Source organism: Dermochelys coriacea, chromosome 16 (assembly GCF_009764565.3).
Source record: "Dermochelys coriacea isolate rDerCor1 chromosome 16, rDerCor1.pri.v4, whole genome shotgun sequence".
In the NCBI taxonomy this organism is placed as follows: Eukaryota; Metazoa; Chordata; order Testudines; family Dermochelyidae; genus Dermochelys; species Dermochelys coriacea.
In genome coordinates, this window is record NC_050083.1 from 3,133,147 (window position 1) to 3,155,071 (window position 21,925).

The following is a 21,925-nucleotide window of genomic DNA, read 5'->3' on the forward strand; positions in this document are numbered from 1 at the left end:
GTGTGGTCTCTGGGCTGGGGCAGGGGGTTAGGGTGTGGGAGCGGGGGACAGGTGCAGCGCTTACCCTTGGGCAGCTCCCGAAAACGACCCGCACACCCCTCTGGCAGTGGCTTCCAGGCGGGGGGTGGCAAGGAGTCTCCGTGCACCGCTGCCTTTAGGCATCGCCCCTGCAGCTCCCATTGACAGCAGTTCCCAGCCAATGTGAGCTGCAGGGTCGGCGCTTGGGTTGGGGCAATGCACAGAGCCACCCCTGGGGAGGTAGGGCCATTCCGGCCGCTTCCAGGAGTGGTGCGGAGCGAGGCCGGGCAGGAAGTCGCCTTAGCCCCACTGTGCTGCTGGTGGTGGCAGGGGTGGCTGGGAGCCCCCAGGCCTTTTTAAATTGCCTGGGGGCAGCAGGTGGGCTGGGGAACATGCCTGGGGAGGCGTGTGGGGACAGCAGGTAGGGCCGAGGGAGAAACCCGGACTCGAACATTGGTGGATCCGGGCCTCTGATACCTTGACATACACAAATCTTTAACTGTTCTGGGATCCCACCTCCTCCTGGAGACCCTCCCTTCCACCAACCCCCCACAGTGCTGATGTGTTTTTTTGTTTGTCTCTCTCCTCTGGTTGTTGTTTTTTAACAAAATAATTGTTTTGGTTGAAAGCAAACAGAGTCCTACAAAGCAACAGGCAATTTTCTTAAACCTTCATAGTGCATTGTCTGCACCAGTCACAATCACCTCCTACCATTACAAGCACTGCACTCCCAAGCATAGCAACAAATATTAGTGGCTTTCAGCTTCAAATTGCTGCTTCAAGGCATCCCTGATCCTTATGGCCCCGCGCTGCGCCCCTCTAATAGCCCTGGTGTCTGGCTATTCAAATTCAGCTTCCAAGCACTGAGCCTCAGTGGTCCAGCCCTGAGTGAAGCTTTCACCCTTCCCTTCACAAATATTATGGAGCGTACAGCACACGGCTATAAGCATGGGAATATTGTCAGTGGCCAGATCCAGCTTCCCATACAGGCAGTGCCAGTGGGCCTTTAAACGGCCAAAAGCACACTCCACAGTCATTTTGCACTTGCTCAGCCTGTTATTGAACTGCACCTTGCTGCTGGCAAGGTGCCCTGTGTATGGCTTCATAAGTCACAGCATTAAGGGGTAGGCAGGGTCTCCCAGAATCACTGTGGGCATTTCAACTTCCCCTGTGGTGATCTTCTGGTCTGGGAAGAAAGTCCCGGCTTGCAGCTTCCTGAACAGGCTAGTGTTCCGAAAGATGCGTGTGTCCTGCACCTTTCCGGATCAGCCTGCGTTAATGTCCATGAAATGCCCACGGTGATCCACAAGCACCGGGAGAACCATAGAGGAATACCCCTTGCAATTAATGTACTCAGTGGCTAGGTGGTCTGGTGCCAGAATTGGAATGTGCGTGCTATCTATCGCCCCTCCACAGTTAGGGAAGCCCATTTGTGCAAAGCCATCCACAATGCATGTTGCCAGAGTCACGGGCTTACTGAGTAGGATGCGATTAATGGCCCTGCACAGTTCTGTCAACATGAGTTCAATGGTTGATTTTCCCACTCCAAACTGGTTAGCGACCGATTGGTAGCAGTCTGGAGTAGCCAGCTTCCATAGTGCAATCGCCACGCGTTTCTCCAATGACAGGGCAGCTCTCATTCTCGTATCATTGCGCCGCAGGGCTGGGGCGAGCTCATCACACAGTCCCATGAATGTGGCTTTCCTTATCCGAAAGTTCTGCAGCCACTGCTCCTCATCCCAGTCGTGCATCATGATGTGATCCTACCACTCAGTGCTTGTTTCCTGAGCCCAAAAGTGGCGTTCCACTGTAGTTAGCACCCCCTTGAATGCCACAAACAATCTCGTGTCATAGCAACTACGCGTGGCGAGATCAATGTCACACTCCTCTTGTCTTTGTAGTTTAAGGAATAACTTCACTGCCACTCGTGATGTGTTGGTCAGAGTGAGCAGCATCCTAGTCAGCAGAGCGGGATCCATTCCTGCAGCCCGAGGAGGCAGGGCGCACAGTACACAAACATTTGAAAGATGGTGCCAAATGGGGATGGAAACACAGGGATTTCTGGGATGTGAAGCAATCCATCATGGGGTATTGGGACAGGACCCAGGATGCCCCACGACCCTCTCCACCTTCCCACAACTCTTAGTGGCAGAAGAGAAGGAAACAACAAGGAGTCCGGTGGCACCTTAAAGACTAACAGATTTATTTGGGTATAAGCTTTCATGGGTAAAAAACCATTCTCCATTCTTCAGATGCATGGAGTGAAAATTACAAATGCAGGCATAAATATACTGGGACATGAAGAGAAGGGAGTTACCTTATTATTGGGAGTGGACCACATCCATCCTGACTAAACTGGCCTTGTTTACACTGGTTCTCCACTGTAAGGTAACTCCCTTCTCTTCAAAAAGAAAAGGAGTAATGTGGCACCTTAGAGACTAACAAATGTATTAGATCTTAAGCTTTCATGAGCTACAGCTCACTTCATCGGATGCATACAGTGGAAAATATAGTGGGGAGATTTTATATACACAGAGAACATGAAACAATGGGTGTTACCATACAGACTGTAACAAGAGTGATCAGGAAAGGAGAGCTATTACCAGGAGGAGAGTGGGGACAGGGGGGAGGGGTTGTAGTGATAATCAAGGTGGGCCATTTCCAGCAGTTGACAAGAACGGTAGGGGAGGAAATAAACAAGGGGAAATAGTTTTACTTTGTGTAATGACCCATCCACTCCCAGTCTTTATTCAAACCTGAGTTAATTATATCCAGTTTGCAAACTAATTCCAATTCAGCAGTCTCTCGTTGGAGTCTGTTTTTGAAGTTTTTTGTTGAAGAATAGCCACTCTTAGGTCTGTAATTGAGTGACCAAAGAGATTGAAGTGTTCTCCAACTGGTTTTTGAATGTTATAATTTTTGACGTCTGATTTGTATCCATTTATTCTTTTACGTAGAGACTGTCCAGTTTGGCCAATGTACATGGCAGAGGGGCATTGTTGGCACATGATGGCATATATCACATTGGTAGATGCGCAGGTGAATGAGCCTCTGATAGTGTGGCTGATGTGATTAGGCCCTATGATGGTGTCCCTTGAATAGATATGTGGACACAGTTGGCAATGGGCTTTGTTGCAAGGATAGGTTCCTGGGTTAGTGTTTTTGTTGTGTGGTGTGTAGTTGCTAGTGAGTATTTGCTTCAGGTTGGGGGGCTGTCTGTAAGCAAGGACTGGCCTGTCTCCCAAGATCTGTGAGAGTGATGGGTCGTCCTTCAGGATAGGTTGTAGATCCTTGATGATGCGTTGGAGAGGTTTTAGTTGGGGGCTGAAGGTGATGGCTAGTGGCGTTCTGTTATTTTCTTTGTTGGGCCTGTCCTGTAGTAGGTGACTTCTGGGTAAGCTTCTGGCTCTGTCAATCTGTTTCTTCACTTCAGCAGGTGGGTATTGTAGTTGTAAGAATGCTTGATAGGGATCTTGTAGGTGTTTGTCTCTGTCTGAGGGGTTGGAGCAAATGCAGTTGTATTGTAGAGCTTGGCTGTAGACAATGGATCGTGTGGTGTGGTCTGGATGAAAACTGGAGGCATGTAGGTAAGTATAGCGGTCAGTAGCTTTCCGGTATAGGGTGGTATTTATTTGACTATCGCTTATTAGCACCGTAGTGTCCAGGAAGTGGATCTCTTGTGTGGACTGGTCCAGGCTGAGGTTGATGGTGGGATGGAAATTGTTGAAATCATGGTGGAATTCCTCAAGGGCTTCTTTTCCATGGGTCTAGATGATGAAGATGTCATCAATATAGTGCAAGTAGAGTAGGGGCATTAGGGGACGAGAGCTGGGGAAGCGTTGTTCTAAGTCCGCCATAAAAATTTTGGCATTCTGTGGGGCCATGCGGGTACCCATAGCAGTGCCGCTGATTTGTAGGTATACGTTGTCCCGAAATGTGAAATAGTTATGAGTGAGGACAAAGTCACAAAGTTCAGCCACCAGGTTTGCCGTGACATTAGCGGGAATACTGTTCCTGACGGCTTGTAGTCCATCTTTGTGTGGAATGTTGGTGTAGAGGCTTCTACATCCATAGTGGCTAGGATGGTGTTTTCAAGAAGATCATCGATGGATTGTTGTTTCCTCAGGAAGTCAATGTACCAGTATATTTATGTCTGTATCTGTAATTTTCACTCCATGCATCTGAAGAAGTGGGATTTTTACGCACGGAAGCTTATGCCCAAATAAATCTGTTAGTCTTTAAGGTGCCACCGGACTCCTCATTGTTGACAGACTAACACGGCTACCCCCTGATACTTGGTACCATGCAAAGAAGAGAAAGACGTGCTCTGAGGGATAGCTGCCCAGAGTGCACCATTCCAAATACCACTGCAAGTGCCGCAAGTGTGAACATGCTATTGTGCAGGCAGCTGACAGTGTGAACGCACAACAGCAGTTTCCCTTCAGCGCTCTCTGAGCAGCGCTGTAACTATGCCAGTATAGACATACCCTTTGTTGTTGTCACATCTGACTGGGTGCGGTGTGAAAAGGAGGGCAAGTGGGATCTGCTTAAAAACTGGGCTTCTCTAAAAACAGAACTAACCCAATGGTCTCCAGGGGTCTGATTTTACCCAGGTCCTGAAGCCATTTCTGCCTTTTTCAAATAGTTACCAGTGATTGCTTACACGTGGCCATTTATTTACAGCCTGGGCCCCATGGCCACTCAGTTTCTAAATAAATAAGCCTCAATTAAAGAACAAATAATGCCTTTGTCAGGGTCCCTGCACCTTCCCCCCCCCCGCCCCAGCTTGTGGATGGAGACGGCTGGGAAGAGGGGGTCAGAGTTTGAGAGAGGCTGGGTGCTGAGTCTGGCCTGCTGTTTCTCGCTCCTCCCTTGCCCATTCACTGGGCAGGTAGCAGAGCTGGCTCCTGGTTTTCGGCATCATGTTTGGGTAGTGCGGCTCGGCTCTGGGTACAGGACAGATCAGAATTGCTCTTAGCGAATAGGAAAATGACTCGACTGGATTGGAAGCCTGGCCTCGTGCTTGAATTGCTCTTAGGCTGTTGCTCTGAGGGGCGTATGTCCTAGTCCTTGTGCCCAGCTTGGGGTTTCTGCCCCTTCCTTTGTGTCCCTGGTAGGGGATGAAGAGGAAACTAACCACTCACACTGGAGGTTCAAAGACCCTTTTAAACCTGGACCCAGCATCTTGCTGAGCATTCCATGTGTCATCAGCGTGTTCTGCAGGGTGCTTGTGTCTGTCAGTACCTCCAGCAGCTCCATCGTGTCACTCGGCTGGGCCCCCTCCCCGCCATGCTCCCATGTAGCTGCGTGAAGCGGGAGGGAGACCAGTCCAAACAAAGCTGAGCTCTTTGTTCAGGGGCTGGTGCAGAATAATGGGGCAGTGTCTGTATTGTCTCCTCACCCCAAAGGCAGTGATTTACAGCGGCAGTACAATAGCCAGCCGTTGGGGTCAGCGTCTCTCGTGCTTTCCCTTGCTTGGTGACTTGGCATCTACTCTGCTGCTGTTGGCCTGCTGGTTTTCCAGGTTTGGAGCCGAAACCCCCGTTTCTAGGGCTAGCATGTGAAAATGCAGCCGGGCTGAGATGGAGACAGTGCCTGTTCCCAACGAGATCAAACAAATTCCTGGGGAAAGGCCAGTTTGCTACCAGGCAAATGTCCCTTCCAAGTGGCTGCTGTGGAGTCGCCTCTCGGCCTGCGCACCTGACCAGGGCTGAATGAGGGGGCACGACTTTTTGCAGGGCCTCCAAGCTTCAGTTCGAATCAGGGCCCCACTGCAGTAGGTGCTGGACATGCACTAACGCACACACAGGCACATATACAGACACAGGTGCACGCACACACACAGAGGCATGCGTGCACACACACAGGCACACACAGAGATGCACACATGCACACACACAGAGGCATATCCACAGGCACAGAGGCACACACAGGTGCATGCACACGCACCCACACACACAGGCACACACAGGCGCGCACACATACAGAGGCACACACGCACATTGCTTTACTCTCCGCACAGTATCTTGCAGGACGTTTCTTCCTCAGAGGGAGTTAGGAAAAAGTAAGGGCCAAACTGGGCCCTGCTGGTCCTGCAGCCATTGAGGTGGATGGGTCTGTCTGGCTGCACGAGTGCAGGCTCTGCTCGGAGCCCAGATGCCCTGCTTTGCCTGGAGCTGTCTGCCTTGCCAAAGACTCAGGTGTGGCTGAGGCAACGTGCAGGGCTGGGACTCAGCAGGAGCCCTGTGGCTCAGAGCGGGAGGAGTCCCTGGTGTCTGAGCTCTGGAGTTTGGATTTCATGGCTTTCTTCTGTATTGGAGTCTCTCAGGCAAACCCTCCTGGTGGTCCCAGCATCTAGCGCTCCCCTGCCTTCTGAACACAGGCTGCCCTTGTTCCCCTTTCGAAGCCTAGTAGGACACAGAGGCTGCTCGGTTGAGCCTGGCCTGCCCGGGATGGATCACTTGGGTCAGTAGCTTTCAACCTCAGTGAAGAGTGGGGCAGTAGCGTCGCAGCATGCTGCAGGACCAGAGCTGGATGCTCTTCATCTGTGGGAGTTCCTCTGTCCAAAGTGAAATGAGTGGCGCTGAGGGCCCCAAACACCCTGCTGCAATCAGTGCAGTGCAGAGTCCGGGTGAGGGGCACATGTGACTGTGAGGACACCCCAGGGGTTCGTAACACGGATCGTGGGCCTACGCCTCACCCTCCCCAGGTGGGCAACCCCTTAATCCCAAACTGTGTAGCCTTCCCTTCCCACGATGACGCCAGGATATTTCGTGTGTGTGCTGAGCGTCTGCAGGGGTGGGGGGCAGAACCAGACAACCTTTGCTTTATGTGCCAATGCCTCGCACCCCTGATTGCTCTCTGTGGGCCCTATGGAGAAATGCTGCTCTGAGGGATACAGAGGCCTGGCTTCTGGCAGTTATACCTTCTCACAGGGGAACTGAAGAGCTTCTTGGGTGAGCCCCCCCGCACTCACCCGGGCATCTGAGCACCTCCCAGTCTTTACTGAACTCTGCTGTTCTCCTCATTGTCCCGCTGGGGAACTGAGCCTTGGAGCAGTTAACCTGCCCAACAGCATACAGGTGCAAGTCCCTGATCTGCCACAGACTCCATGTGTGACCCTGGGCCAGCCACTTAGCCTCTCTGTGGTTCAGTTCCCATTTGTGCCATGGGGGACAGGAGTGCTGAGATGGAAAACGTTAAAGATTGTGAGGTGCTAAGAGACTGCAGAGCTGGGGGCCACATAAGTAGCTGTGTAATGACCGCAGGGAGTCAGAACTGTGCCTTTATATCTGTCATGGAACAGAACACATCACCATCAGATCCTAGGGGTTGCTCTTGGTCCCCTTGCAGAGATGTCAACCTGTTCCTACTTTGTCTGTTAGAAAACCTGCCTTATAGTGATAGACTCAAGGAGCCCCCAAGGAGCTTAGCAAAGGGAAGGTCAAGGGGCGACGTGATCACAGTCTATACGTACCTACATAGGGAACATATTTCATAACAGGCCCTTCAGTCTAGCAGACAAAGGTCTAACAAGATCTGCCCTGGTTGCCAAGAAGGCCAATGGCATTTTGGGCTGTATAAGTAGGGGCATTGCCAGCAGATTGAGGGATGTGATCATTCCCCTCTATTTGACATTGGTGAGGCCTCATCTGGAGTACTGTGTCCAGTTTTGGGCCCCATACTACAAGAAGGATGTGAAAAAATTGGAAAGTGTCCAATGGAGGGCAACAAAAATGATTAGGGGACTGGAACACATGACTTCTGAGGAGAGACTGAGGGAACTGGGATTGTTTAGTCTGCGGAAGAGAAGAATGAGGAGGATTTGATAGCTGCTTTCAACTACCTGAAAGAGGGTTCTAAAGAGGATGGATCTAGACTGTTCTCAGTGGTAGCAGATGACAGAACAAGGAGTAATGGTCTCAAGTTGCTGTGGGGGAGGTTTAGGTTGGATATTAGGAAAAACTTTTTCACTAGGAGGGTGGTGAAACACTGGAGTGCGTTACCTAGGGAGGTGGTGGAATCTTTTTTCTTTGAGGTTTTTAAGGTCAGGCTTGAGAAAGCCCTGGCTGGGATGATTTAGTTGGGGACTGATCCTGTTTTGAGCAGGGGGTGGGACTAGATGACCTCCTGGGGTCCCCCTTCCAACCCTGATATTCTATGATTCTATGAACATGATCCAATGGCTGGAAGTTGCAGCTATATAAATTCTGACTAGAAATAAGGTGTAAATTTTTAACAGGGAGGGTAATTAACCACTGGATCAATTTACCAAGGGTCGTGGTAGATTCTCCATCACTGACAATTTTGAAATCAAGACGTGATGTTTTTCTAAAAGCTCTGCTCCAGGGATTATTTGGGGTTAGGTCTCTGGTCTGCATAACACAGGCATTCAGACTAGCTGATCACAGTGGTTCTTCTGGCTTTGGAATCTATGAAAACCAAGGGCTTCCCAGGTAGAGCTTTGCCAAGCAACACCCAGGGCAGTGTTGCATATACTCCTGGGCCATCGGGTGAGTCTGGCAGGTGCTGCTGGGCATTCCTCAGCACAACAGCACAGGATGCTCTTTAGGGGGCAAAGTCAAGCAGTTCAAAGATAGGAAATGCTAGATTTACAGCAGCCATATCTCTGCCCCTGCTGCGTGTGCATTATGATACAGCCTTCCCCTGCCTCCTGCCCTCCCCCTTTCTTATTCCTGTCCCTCCTGCCTTCTGCTCCCTCTGCTCCTGCCCCTTGCCCCGTCCCAGATCCTAACCCCCAGTTTCTCCTTCCCTCCAGGCTCCTGCTCCTGTCCCGCTGCCGTGCATCTCTCCCCTGTCATTTCTTATCCCTCTGTATTGGAGTTTGGCAGCTTCATCCTTCCACTCCACTGAAACAACTGGAGACACAGGCTCCCTGCCCTCTGTTCCTCTGGCTGACCCCAATGATCCCTGTCAGGGAAAGTCCTGCTCATCCCCTGCAACTCTGGGATTTGCACGCTCACTTCCTCTGTGGGGATGGTGCATGCGAGACCAGTCATGCATAGGAGTTGTGAGGGGCTGGAGCATGCTCAGTGCAGAGAGAATTTTCAGAGAATTTAGCTGCCAAATTCTAGCAAGTTTCTACTGAGCAGGTGAAAACTGCAATTTTAGGGCAACCCCCCCCTGACAAATTGCAAGCCCCTGTTCCAAAGCAAGTTGGTGCTAGAGCTTCTCAACTCGTTTCTAAGATTTTACTCCTGGGGGAATTCTGTGCCACTGCTCAATGCAGAATTTTGCAGATACTAAGGTTGGGTGCACAGAATTTCCTTCCCCCGCCCACAGAAATAGGCTGCAGAGATGTTGGCCACCTCTAGGGGCCACTGGACCCAGCAGAGCCCCGCTTGCAAATAGAAAACAAGGCTTGGGGCAGAGGAAGGGAACTGGAGGGTTGCCAGCAGCTGCAGTTCCCAGCATGCTCTAAAGGAAACAGGCAGTGGCATGCAGGAAAATCCATGTAAGCCTGAGACCCAGCATCAGGCTGCTTTTCCCTCTGGATCCCTGGGCTCTAGAAGGAGAGAGTCTGTGAGTGTCTGGGCTGGGTGGGGGCACAACTGGGCTGTGGGGAGTAGGGGGTGTAAGTGTCTGGACCGGGGGAGGGGGCCCACATCTGGCCTCTATGGGGAGAGTGGGGTGAGTGTCTGCCCCCTGGCTGGGCTCTGGGGGGGGAAAGGGGGCAGAGAAGCAGCAACTGGGTTGTTATAAGAGTTTCTTTAACTCTCTACTCCTGGGGGAATTTGTATATGTGTCTGTATTATTATCGGACATACTTGCTGACAGGTATTTTGAAATAAATTATCAAAATAATTGAAACTGGCCTGATTATATAGTGTTATTTTGACAAAATCTGCATAATTTCAAAATATTGTGCACAGAATTTTTAATTTTTTGGCACAGAATACCCCAGGAGTAATTTTTCTAATTTAGCACAGATGCTGTGTTGGCCTTGTCTCTTCAAGACGGAATAGACGTGTGTTGTGTTGTTCAGCATTATCTGAAAAAATAATTATGTTATCCAGGTCAGGGGTTCTCAACCTTTTTCTTTCTGAGCCCCTCCCCAACCCTCAACTTCACGACCCACCTGTGCCAGAACAACTGTTTTTCTGCATATAAAAGCATAGGTGTGGAACTAAGGGTATGGGGGTTGCCTCTACAACCCTTGGCTTGAAATGGTTTCCATCACATACAGGATTTACAGTTCGGTTCAATGGCTCTCAGCACCCCCACTATACAAATTGTTCCAGCATACCTGTATAAAAGCTAGGGTCAGGGTTAGGGGATAGCAAGCAGGGCAACTGCCTGGGGCCCCGCAAAGCTAACTTGCTCAGGACTTTGGCTTTTTGCCCAGGGCTCCAGTGAGTCTAATGCCAGCCTTGCTTGGCGGACCCCCTGAAACCTGCTTGCAGCACCCCAGAGAGCCTCAGACTTGTGATTGAAAATTGCTGATACAGGTATTGGCTCAGAATGTCCTGAGGCACATCATTAATAAAATGTTCAATGTCACAGGTACATTTGTCAAACCAAAGGACATCACAAGTCAGTCAAAGTGACTATAATGTGTTTGAAAGGCAGTCTTCTGTTTGTCCCCAGCTTTAATAAGTACTAGGTTTTACACCCTTCCGGTGGTCTAGCTTTGTCTATATCTGGGCAGTGCTCATGTGGTCTTTTAGCTTGGGGATTAGTGGAGCAGGTATCAGTTTCTAATGGTGTCCTGATTCTGGGCCTGACAGGCCACACGTAGACAGAGGCTTGCAATCTTCTTGTTAACAAAGAGAACCGATGACCTGGCAGGCAAAGTGGATTTATGAATAAAGCCCTTGACTAGGTTCTCCTAAAGGTAGGTGCACAGCACGGCTAGTTCAGGCTCAGACATGGCATATATACATCCGAACAGAAAGTTTGGCCCTGGTTGTAGCTTGATTGGGCAGTTGTAGTCCCTGTGCTGGGAAAGGGCTGAGCGTGGAGGGGGAATCCCTTGTTTGTAAAGCAGTTTGAAAAAGGAAAGCATTATTAACAGCTCACTTTTCCAGGAGAACTGAGCTGGCATTGTGTGTAGGAATGGGCAGAAATCCCAGTCCCACTGGGGAAGAGCTCCTTTCTCATCAGCAGTCCTGTCCAAAGGCTGGATTATGCTTCCTGCCAGAGAGGGAGAGCAGAACACAGGCTGACAGCATCATTCCTGACCCCCCTTCTAGAGCTGGGCAGGCAAGCAGCATGAAGCAGAGAGCACAGAGCTACATGTAGCTCACGAAAGCTTATGCTCAGATAAATTTGTTAGTCTCTAAGGTGCCACAAGTCCTCCTTTTCTTTTTGCGAATACAGACTAACACGGCTGCTACTCTGAAACATGACCAGGCTAGTGTTTCTGGAGGTCAGGTCTGGGATAGGAGAAGCTAGATCATGACATACGCTGTGTTCCTCAAGCGTTACAAAAATACCTTGAATGAGAGAGTCTCCTTTCCCAAGGTAAGAGCTGGGGTAAGGAGCTGCCAGAGGAATCCATTTGCCAGGTGCACATTTCATTAGTTCTGCACAGCCTAGGAACTCATCATCAGGAGCACCATCTCCTGGTACCTTATCAGTTCATTACTGAGATCTACAGAACAGGCAGCACAGGTAGCAATGCCTTTAGCTACGGTTTCCTGATGCTTCCCAGTTTAAGAGCCTTTTTTTTTCGTCTGGCTCAGGTTGAACTTTTTGGGAAAGTTTCAGCTAAACAGTTCAGCTGTTCCCAAGAACAGGTTTAATGGAAAATTCGTTGTTTGCCAATATTGGAACAAATCTGATTACTCCTGGGGTATTCTGTGCCAAAGCATTAAAAATTCTGTGCACAATATTTTAAAATTCTGCCAAATTCTGCAAATTTTATTTGTCAAACTAACACTATATAATCAGGCCAATTAATCAATTATTTAGATAATTTATTTCAAAATACCTGTCAGCAAGTATGTCTGTAACAATACAGACACACACAACTCCCCCAGGAGCAGAGAGTTAAAGAAACCCCTATGACAACCCAGTCCTGTTTCTCTGCCCTCCTCCCCCCCCAGAGCCCAGCTGTGTGGCCCCCCTGGCCCAGACGCTCCCCCCTGAAGAGGCCAGCCACATTACCTCCCCCCCCCCGTCCAGACACTCACACCCACCTCTGCTCCTCCCAGAGCCCAGCTGCGAGCCCCCTACCCCAGGCCAGACACTCACAGACCCTACCCTCCAGAGCCCAGGGATCCAGAGGGAGAAACAGCCTGATGCTGGGTCCCAGGCTTGCACGGATTTTCCTGCATGTCACCTCCTTACGTCAGAGTGTGCTGGGAACCCGCCAGCTCCCTGCCTCCTCCCAGCCTTGTCTTCTATTTCCAAGCTGGGCTCTGCCAGGTCCAGCGGCCCCTACTGGTGGCCAACATCTCTGCAGCCTATTTCTATGTGGGGGAAAGATAATTCTGTGAACCCCACATTAATTTCTACAGAATTCTGCATTGTGCAGTGGTGCAGAAATCCCCCAGGAGTAAAAAATGCACCTTTGAGCAGTCCTCTGTAGAATTTCTAGGGTTCATCCTATATCCTTCTGGTATCAAAATGGACCTATGCAAGGGCAAGGCCATCCTCGAATGGGTAACGCCACAGCATGTTTGCAAACTACAGTGTTTCCTGGGATTCTTGAACTTCTATCAGGGATTCATCCTAAAGTTCTCAAAGTGGATCACCCCCACACTGACCTGCTCTGCAAACACACCAGGTTCCTCTGGTCTAAGGCCCAGAAGGAGCAAGTAAAATTTACTTTGAGCAAGTAAAATTTGTACCTACCACTGCTCTGATATTGGTCCACCCTGACACAATGTTGGCCTTCAAAGCAAATACTTCCAACTTGGTTACTTGGAGCTTGGTTACTTTCCCAAAGATATGGTCCTCAACAGTTGCCACATCCATGCACCTTTTATTCCAGGAAAGTCACACCTATGGAGAAAAATAACAAAATTTTGGACAAAGAACTCTGATGGAACAAGTCATCCTCCTTTATGGCCTCCTGAAGCACATTGTCTCTGACCAATTTACCTCCTGCTGTTAGCAAGAAGCTCTCCAGATTTTGGGGATCTTCTCTTGTTTCTCCTCTGCCTATCATCAGACAAGTGGTCAAGTGGAGAAAACCAACCAGATTGTGGAGCAGTATCTTCGATGCTATATAAACCTCCACCAGAACAACTGGTCTTTGCTGCTACCTCAGGCAGAGTTCACATACAATAATGCATCCCATGCTTCTATGGGGCAAAGCCCCCCCCCCTTTTTTTTTTTTTTTCAAACTATGGGTTCCAGCTTTTCATCCAGACCACATCACATGATCCATTGTCTACAGCCAAGCTCTTAGATACAACTGCATTTGCTCCGATCCTTCAGACAGAGACAAACACCTACAGAATCTCTATCAAGCGTTCTTAAAACTACAGTACCCACCTGGTGAAGTGAAGAAACAGATTGACAGAGCCAGAAGGGTACGCAGAAGTCGCCTACTACAAGACAGGCCCAACAAAGAAAGTAATGGAACACCACTAGCCATCACCTTCAGCCCCCAACTAAAACCTCTCCAGCGCATCATCAAGGATCTACAACCTAACCTGAAGGATGATTCCTCACTCACACAGACCTTGGGAGACAGGCCAGTCCTTGCTTACAGACAGCCCCCCATCCTGAAGCAAATATTCACCACCACACTAGAAAAACACCAACCCAGGAACCAATACCCTGCAACAAACCCCGGTGTCAACTCCGACCACATATCTATTCAAGGGACACCATCATAGGACCTAACCACATCAGCCACACCATCAGGGGCTCGTTCACCTGCACATCTACCAATGTGATATATACCATCATGTGCCAGCAATGCCCCTCTGCCGGGTACATTGGCCAAATTGGACAGTCTCTACGCAAAAGAATAAATGGACACAAACAAATCTGACATCAGGAATCATAACATTCAAAAACCAGTAGGAGAATACTTCAGTCTCTCTGGCCACTCAATAACAGACCTAAAAGTGGCAATTCTTCAACAAAAAGACTTCAAAAACAGACTCCAACATGAAACGGCAGAACTGGAATTAATTTGCAAACTGGGCACCATCAGATTAGGCCTGAATAATGACTGGGAGTGTTTGAGTCATTACAAAACCTAAACCTAATTTCCCCAGTACTAATTTCCCCCTACTGTTACTCACACCTTCTTGTCAACTATCTGTAATGGGCCACTCTCATTACCACTTCAAAAGTTATTTTTCCTCCCTTGGTATCCTGCTGTTAAGTGAATTGTCTCATTAGACCGACCTCACACTTGGTAAGGCAACTCCCATCCTTTCATGCATTTATACCTGCTCCTGTATTTTCCACTCCATGCATCTGATGAAGTGGGTTCTAGCCCACGAAAGCTTATGCCCAAATAAATTTGTTAGTCTCTAAGGTGCCTCAAGGACTCCTTGTTTTTGCTGATACAAACTAACTCGGCTACCACTCTGATACATGAGCTCTGTGTCCCAAGGGGGCACAGGGAATTACTCTGATCAGTGGGAAACAATTCCCTCTCTGTGTGGCAAATCTGCATCTAAACCAAGGGTGAACTCACAGGTTGGCCCCTTGCCGTGGTTCACAGAGCTGCTGCTACTTGCTGCTCTGTGTTACAGGTCAAGTGCATGCTCACAGAGTAGCCCTGTGGGCAGTGATCTCCTTCCCAGCTCCTGGACTGATGGCCGAAGAGGGTTAGTGGAGATTGCCTTATACATGATGCATCCAGAGGGGGGATGGGCCCTGGCGGGTGTCTGGGGCAGAGCAGAGCTGGGCAGGAGGAATGATTGTACCTGGAGAAGGTGAGGTGGAGGGTGCTGCACAGCCTGGCACACACCATGTGGCCACCGCTCTGTGCCATGTGCGGAGTGAGACTGTTCTCAGCTGTGCTGTCTTCTCTCTGGCAGGGATGGACTGGAATTTCCAGACCATGGAGATGGCGCGTGCGCTGTCCCCTGCAGTGAAGGTTGCCGTGGTCCGATCCTTGCCGAGGAAGCAGAGAGGGGCGCGTGTGAGCAGGCGGAGGAAGATCAGCCACTCCACAGCGAAAGGAAAGGGTAGGTGACTGCAGGAGGCCCCTGCCCAGAGGAAAGGGGGCGCTCAGCACTGCAGGGGCTGCCCTGGGTGGGTGCAGTGAGGTGCTGTGTGGCTGGGGGATGAGTGGCTGCGGGGGATGCCTGCTTTGGGGAAGGGGAGATCACTGAGCATGGAGCAGCGTGAGCACAGCAGGGTGGTGCAGTGCCAGGGGAGCACGCAGCATCCACCAGCTGACAAATAGCGCCCATGCAGCCTGCGAGATCAGGTCTGGTGTCACAGTAGCAGGCAGCAGACTGGGCAGGCGTAATCCCAGCCTCCTCTAGAAGGTGCTGTGAAATCATTCCCTCCCGCAGAGCTGGGGAGAAGCCGCCCTGACTACTGTCCAGGCCAGCAGCTTTGCTCTCCTATGGGACTCTGCTGGCCCCCAAAGGGACTGCTATGCTAGGCACTCCCCAGTGCCCTTGCACCTTGCAATGCAGTGAGAATGCTGGTGATAGGACACCCCGTGCTGGATGCACAGAGATGGAGGAGATGAGTTGTTTTGTCCAGGGGAGGCTGCCCGAGCCCCAGTGGATTTGTAATGCCGAGTGCCATACAGACACAACAAGGGGTGGGCTGCTCCTCTCCATACCCACTGAGCAGTGACAGCCTGGCTGGGGTAAGCCTCCCGCCCCCCCGGCAGGGTGCCTCTCCTCCCCATCTGGGGGCACCTCTTATAGGGCTGTGAGGGGAGTCCCTACTCCAGGCCTGTTGGGCTGTTGCCAGCAAGGATTGCCATATGGGCTGGTGTTCCTGAGAGATGGGCACAGAGCAATTGTCGGGCTGTAGATTGTCAGCTTTCACCTTCTACCAAGCTGGGCTGGATCCGAGCCAGAGCCAGGGTCATGCTGAAGAACCCCTGAGCTGGCTGTCCCTGTCCCTGATGAGTCTGTGCCTGCCATATGGGGTAAGCACAGTGGGAGCCCAGGGCTGGACCAAGCATTATAGATTCATAGATACTAAGGTCAGAAGGGACCATTCTGATCATCTAGTCTGACCTCCTGCACAGTGCAGGCCACAGAATCTCACCCACCCACTCCTACAAAAACCTCACCCATGTCTGAGCTATTGAAGTCCTTAAATCATGGTTTAAAGACTTCAAGGAGCAGAGAAGCCACCCTCAAGTCAACCATGCCCCATGCTACAGAGGAAGGCGAAAAACCTCCAGGGCCTCTCCAATCTGCCCTGGAGGAAAATTCCTTCCCGACCCCAAATATGGCAGTCAGCTAAACCCTGAGCATATGGGCAAGATTCACCAGCCAGATACTACAGAAAATTCTTTCCTGGGTAACTCAGATCCCATCCATCTAATATCCCATCTCAGGGGATTTGGCCTATTTACCCTGAATATTTAAAGATCAATTACTTACCAAAATCCCATTATCCCATCATACCATCTCCTCCATAAACTTATCAAGTAGAATCTTAAACCAGATAGATCTTTTGCCCCCACTGCTTCCCTTGGGAGGCTATTCCAAAACTTCACTCCTCTGATGATTAAAAACCTTCGTCTAATTTCAAGTCTAAACTTGCTGGTGGCCAGTTTATATCCATTTGTTCTTGTGTCCACATTGGTGCTGAGCTGAAATAATTCCTCTCCCTCTCCTGTATTTATCCCTCTGATATATTTATAGAGAGCAATCATATCTCCCCTCAACCTTCTTTTAGTTAGGCTAAACAAGCCAAGCTCCTTAAGTCTCCTTTCATAAGACAAGTTTTCCATTCCTCGGATCATCCTAGTAGCCCTTCTCTGTACCTGCTCCAGCTTGAATTCATCCTTTTAAACATGGGAGACCAGAACTGCACACAGTATTCTAGGTGAGGTCTCACCAGTGCCTTGTATAATGGTACTAAAACCTCCTTATCCCTACTGGAAATGCCTCTCCTGATGCATCCCAAAACCGCATTCGCTTTTTTTCACAGCCATATCACATTGGCAGCTCATAGTCATCCTATGATCAACCAATACTCCAAGGTCCTTCTCCTCTTCCGTTACTTCTAATTGATGCGTCCCCAACTTAGAACTAAAATTCTTGTTATTAATCCCTAAATGCATAACCTTACACTTCTCACTATTAAATTTCATCCTCTTACTATTACTCCAGTTTACAAGGTCATCCAGATCCTCCTGTATAATATCCCGATCCTTCTCCGAATTGGCAATACCTCCCAGCTTTGTATCATCTGCAAACTTTATTAGCACACTCCCACTTTTTGTGCCAAGGTCAGTAATAAAAAGATTAAATAAGATTGGTCCCAAAACCGATCCCTGAGGAACTCCACTGGTAACCTCCCTCCAACCTGACAGTTCGCCTTTCAGTAGGACCCGTTGCAGTCTCCCCTTTAACCAATTCCTTATCCACCTTTTGATGTTCATATTGATCCCCATCTTCTCCAATGTAACTAATAATTCCCCATGTGGCACGGTATCAAATGCCTTTCTGAAATCTAGGTAAATTAGATCCACTGCATTTCCTTTATCTAAAAAATCTGTTACCTTTTCAAAAAAGGAGATTAGGTTGGTTTGGCACGATCTATCTTTTGTAAAACCATGTTGTATTTTGTCCCATTTACCATTGACTTCAATGTCCTTAACTAATTTCTCCTTCAAAATTTTTTCCAGGACCTTGCATACTAGAGATGTCAAACTAACTGGCCTGTAGTTACCCGGATCACTTTTTTTTCCTTCTTAAAATAGGAACTATATTAGCAATTCTCCAATCATTCGGTACAACTCCTGAGTTTACAGATTCATTAAAAATTCTTGCTAATGGGCTTGCAATTTCAGGTGCCAATTCCTTTAATATTCTTGGATGAAGATTATCTGGGCCCCCCGATTTAGTCCCATTAAGCTGTTTCAGTTTCGCTTCTACCTCAGATATGGTAATATCTACCTCCATATCCTCATTCCCATTTGTCATGCTACCATTATCCCTAAGATCCTCTTATTATTATCCTTATTAAAGACTGAGGCAAAGTATTTGTTTAGATATTGGGCCATACCTAGATTATCTTTAACCTCCACTCCATCCTCAGTGTTAAGCGGCCCCACTTCTTCTTTCTTAGTTTTCTTCTTATTTATATGGCTATAGAACCTTTTACTATTGGTTTTAATTCCCTTTGCAAGGTCCAACTCTACTCGACTTTTAGCCCGTCTCACTTTATCCCTACATGTTCTGACCTCAATTAGGTAGCTTTCCTTGCTGATCCCTCCCATCTTCTACTCACTGTATGCTTTCTGCTTCTTAATCACCTCTCTAAGATGCTTGCTCATCCAGCTTGGTCTACAACTCCTTCCTATGAATTTTTTCCCCTTTCTTGGGATACAGGCTTCCGATAGCTTCTGCAGCTTTGATTTAAAGTAATCCCAGGCCTCCTCTACCTTTAGATCCATAAATTCTTCAGTCCAATCCACTTCCCTAACTAATTTCCTTAATTTTTGAAAGTCAGCCCTTTTGAAATCAAAAACCTTAGTTGCAGATTTATTTTTGTTAATCCTTCCATTTAGTTTGAACTGAATTAGCTCATGATCACTTGAGCCAAGATTGTCCCCTACAACCATTTCTTCTATGAGGTCCTTGCTACTCACCAAAATTAAATCTAAAATGGCATCCTCTCTAGTCGGTTCAGCAACTACTTGATGAAGGAATCCATCAGCTATCGCATCTAGGAAAATCTGAGCCCTATTATTATTACTAGCACTGGTCCTCCAGTCTATATCTGGGAAGTTAAAGTCTCCCATGATCACGTAGTTTCCATTAGTATTTACTTTATTAAAGACATTAAAAAGAGCTCTATCCATATCCAAATTAGATCCCGGAGGTCTATAGCACACCCCAAACACTATCGTAGGAGAGGCTTTACTAGTTTTCTTCCCCAATGTAATTTTTGCCCAGACGGACTCTGTCTTATCCATTGCATCGCTTCTTATTTCTTTACATTCTAACTCATCGTTGATATACAGTGCTACTCCACCCCCTTTACCTTTGTTTCTGTCTTTCCTAAACAGCACATACCCTTCAATACCTGTAGTCCAGTCATGACTACTATTCCACCATGTTTCTGTTATCCCTATAATATCTGGTTTCACTTCCTGCACCAGTAGCTCTAGTTCCTCCATTTTGTTACCTAGACTCCTCGCATTGGTGTACAAACATCTTAATTTTTGCTGTTTGGCCTCGCTCACATTTTGTACCCTATTAGGCACAGTCATTCTACAGCCAGTATAACCTATTAGACTAGTATCCACACCGCCCTCGCTCCTTATATACATTCTCCTACCCACGGCTGTATCCTTTCTTACTTCGTCTTCTTCCCTCTCAATGCTAAAATCTGGCGTGGAGATTTCCTGGACATCTCCCATCCATCTCTCCCTAATTCCTAGTTTAAAACTCTTTATCAGTTGTGCCAGCCTCGATCCTAGAAGTCTATTTCCTTCCCTACTCAGATGAAGTCCATCCCGAGAGAACTGTCCTCTGTCCGTGAATGCCTCCCAGTGGTCATACATCCCAAAGCCCTCCTTATAGCACCACTGCCTAAGCCATCTGTTGACAGTCATAATCTTGTCAGACCTTTGTTGCCCTTCTCTAGGAACAGGAAGGATCCCGCTAAAGATCACCTGAGCCTCAATTTCCTTAAGCGTCTTCCCCAGCCTAGCATAGTCTCCCTTAATACTTTCCAGAGAGAATCTAGCCGTATCATTTGTTCCCACATGAAGGATAATTAGGGGATTCTTTCCCGCTCCCTTTAGGATCCTTTTCAACCTCAGGTCTGCATCCCGTATCTTAGCACCCGGAAGACAGCACACCCTTCTATTCTCAGGATCAGCTCTAGTTACAGGCCTGTCCATTCTTCTCAATAAAGAATCCCCGATCACATAGACCTGCCTTTTCCTGGTGACAGTGCTATTCTCCAGTCTCTCCCCTGTTCCCTCTGGCTGCAAGTTCTTTCCATTCCTATTTTCCCTTATAATCTTCTTCAACCCATCCTGTATCCTCCTGGGGCTCATATTTGGTGTAGTCTCCCTTGACTCTTCCGCTTTTCCTATAGGACTAGCCTCTCTTCTCTTCTTCCTTACCCTTCCACCTTCAACAAGTACCTGCTGAGCCCCTTCTTCATTTTCCAACTCTGCAAACCTGTTCCTAAGCTCTGTTTCTCCTTCACTAGCTGTCTTTTCCTCTGCCTGGTTCTTTGAGTCACATGCTTCCACTGACCACTTTCCTCATCCAGTCTCCCCTCAAAATTCCCCAGCCCTGCTTCCATCCGTGAGTCTGAGCTTTTCTCTTCAGATACCTCATATCTTTGCTCCATCATCTGCTCAAACCCCTTCCTAAACTCAACCAGACTTTCCACCTGCATCTCCAAACCTCGGATCTTTTCCTCCATCAGCTCTATCAGACGACATTTCATGCAGAAAAAACTCTTACCGGTTCCCCCCTCCAGGATCATGTACATACCACAGCTTCCACATCCAGTCATCCTCAATGTGTCTTTCACTACAGGAGTCACTCCCACAGCTGCCTCTGTATCTGTCATCACCTTCCCACCTAAATCCTGTTAATCTGAGAAACACAAGACACACCAAAAAGACCACCCCCCCCAGCAAAAGCAAACCCCAAACAAGCACCACAATACAAACTCCCCTTGCAAACTCCCACTCAAACTCCCCTGTTTAGAGCTCTGTTTGCTAGCTCCTGTGCCGCTGCAGCTGTCTGTATGCATTAATCCATGCAATTAAAGGCTCCCAGATGTACAGTGGATCAGCCTGACTCAGCTCTGTCTCTCTGGGACACCGTTTCCATGTCTCCAGCAGCAGTGTGTGACCAGTGGCGGATTAGCTACTGGGCCAATGAGGCCCATGCCCAGGTGCCCCGACCAATTGGGGGCCCCCTGAAAAATGGGCACCCCCATGCCCTGACCCCGCTCCCTGGAAGGAGCGCCAGTTGGGCGGGCAGAGTGGGGCAAGCCCCCGTGTTCTGACCCCATTTCCTGGGCAGGAGCACTGGGGAAGGGCGTGGGGGGACAGACAGACTCCAGGTGGAAGGGGTGGGGAAGGGCCTCCACTTTCTCTGGCCCAGGGGCCCCACAAAACCCTAATCTGTCCCTGTGTTGGTAGTTCATGCAGAGAAATCTGCCGGGGAATGCCCCAAAAATCAGTGGGGCAGCTGTGGGGCTACCCCAGAGGGTAGAGATTGGCCCATGACTGGCAGAGGAGTTAATGGTTCAGTCCCTGACTCCCAAAGAGCAAGGATGAAATGATTGGGCTTCTTGTGGGGAGTGCTATAGCTGATTTACAAGCACTGGGAGTAATTACAGCCCTCGGACAAATGGCAGAACAGAACCAGCACTGCCAGGAGAGGGTTCCAGTGAATTGTGTTCCTAGGCACTGCAGGTGGGCAGCAGGGCAGGTGGCTCTGGGGGAGCTTATGCCAAATTTCCAACCTATGGTGATGTCACCATCTCGAAATTCAGTGCAGTGTCCTGGGCAGGTAGAGGCCAAGGCTGAGAGGTGCACATACCCGGAAGTGATGCATGGGAAATGGGGGTCAGGCCTCTGAGGGAAGCTGGTTTGAATGGTGACTTATCAACAGTCCAGAAGTGTCTTGAGGCCCCACTGTGCTAGGTCCCATCCCAAAGAGCTTCCCGCTGACTAGCCAGGACAGCCAAGGGCTGGAACAGGCACAGTGAGCAGAGATGACTTGCCCAAGGGCACCCAGCCAGCTGTGGCAGAGACAGGAACAGAATCCAGGTCCCCTGCTGCCTGGTG

At 49.1% G+C, this 21,925-nt stretch overlaps 1 protein-coding gene across 5 annotated transcripts in view; it reads left to right on the plus strand.

Moving 5' to 3' along the window:
* Nucleotides 1-21,925, plus strand: part of RGS3 (regulator of G protein signaling 3) — a 230,755-nt gene that overhangs the window by 13,004 nt on the left and 195,826 nt on the right. For 2 of the 5 annotated variants that reach the window (XM_038374581.2, XM_043498553.1), the window contains exon 2: nucleotides 14,991-15,140. In XM_038374581.2, the coding sequence (XP_038230509.1) occupies nucleotides 14,991-15,140 (150 nt within the window). Of the gene's footprint in view, nucleotides 1-9,541; nucleotides 9,562-14,731; nucleotides 14,778-14,851; nucleotides 14,886-14,990; nucleotides 15,141-21,925 lie in introns of those variants that run through there. The other 3 variants (XM_038374582.2, XM_043498552.1, XM_043498551.1) reach the window with 3 other exon arrangements.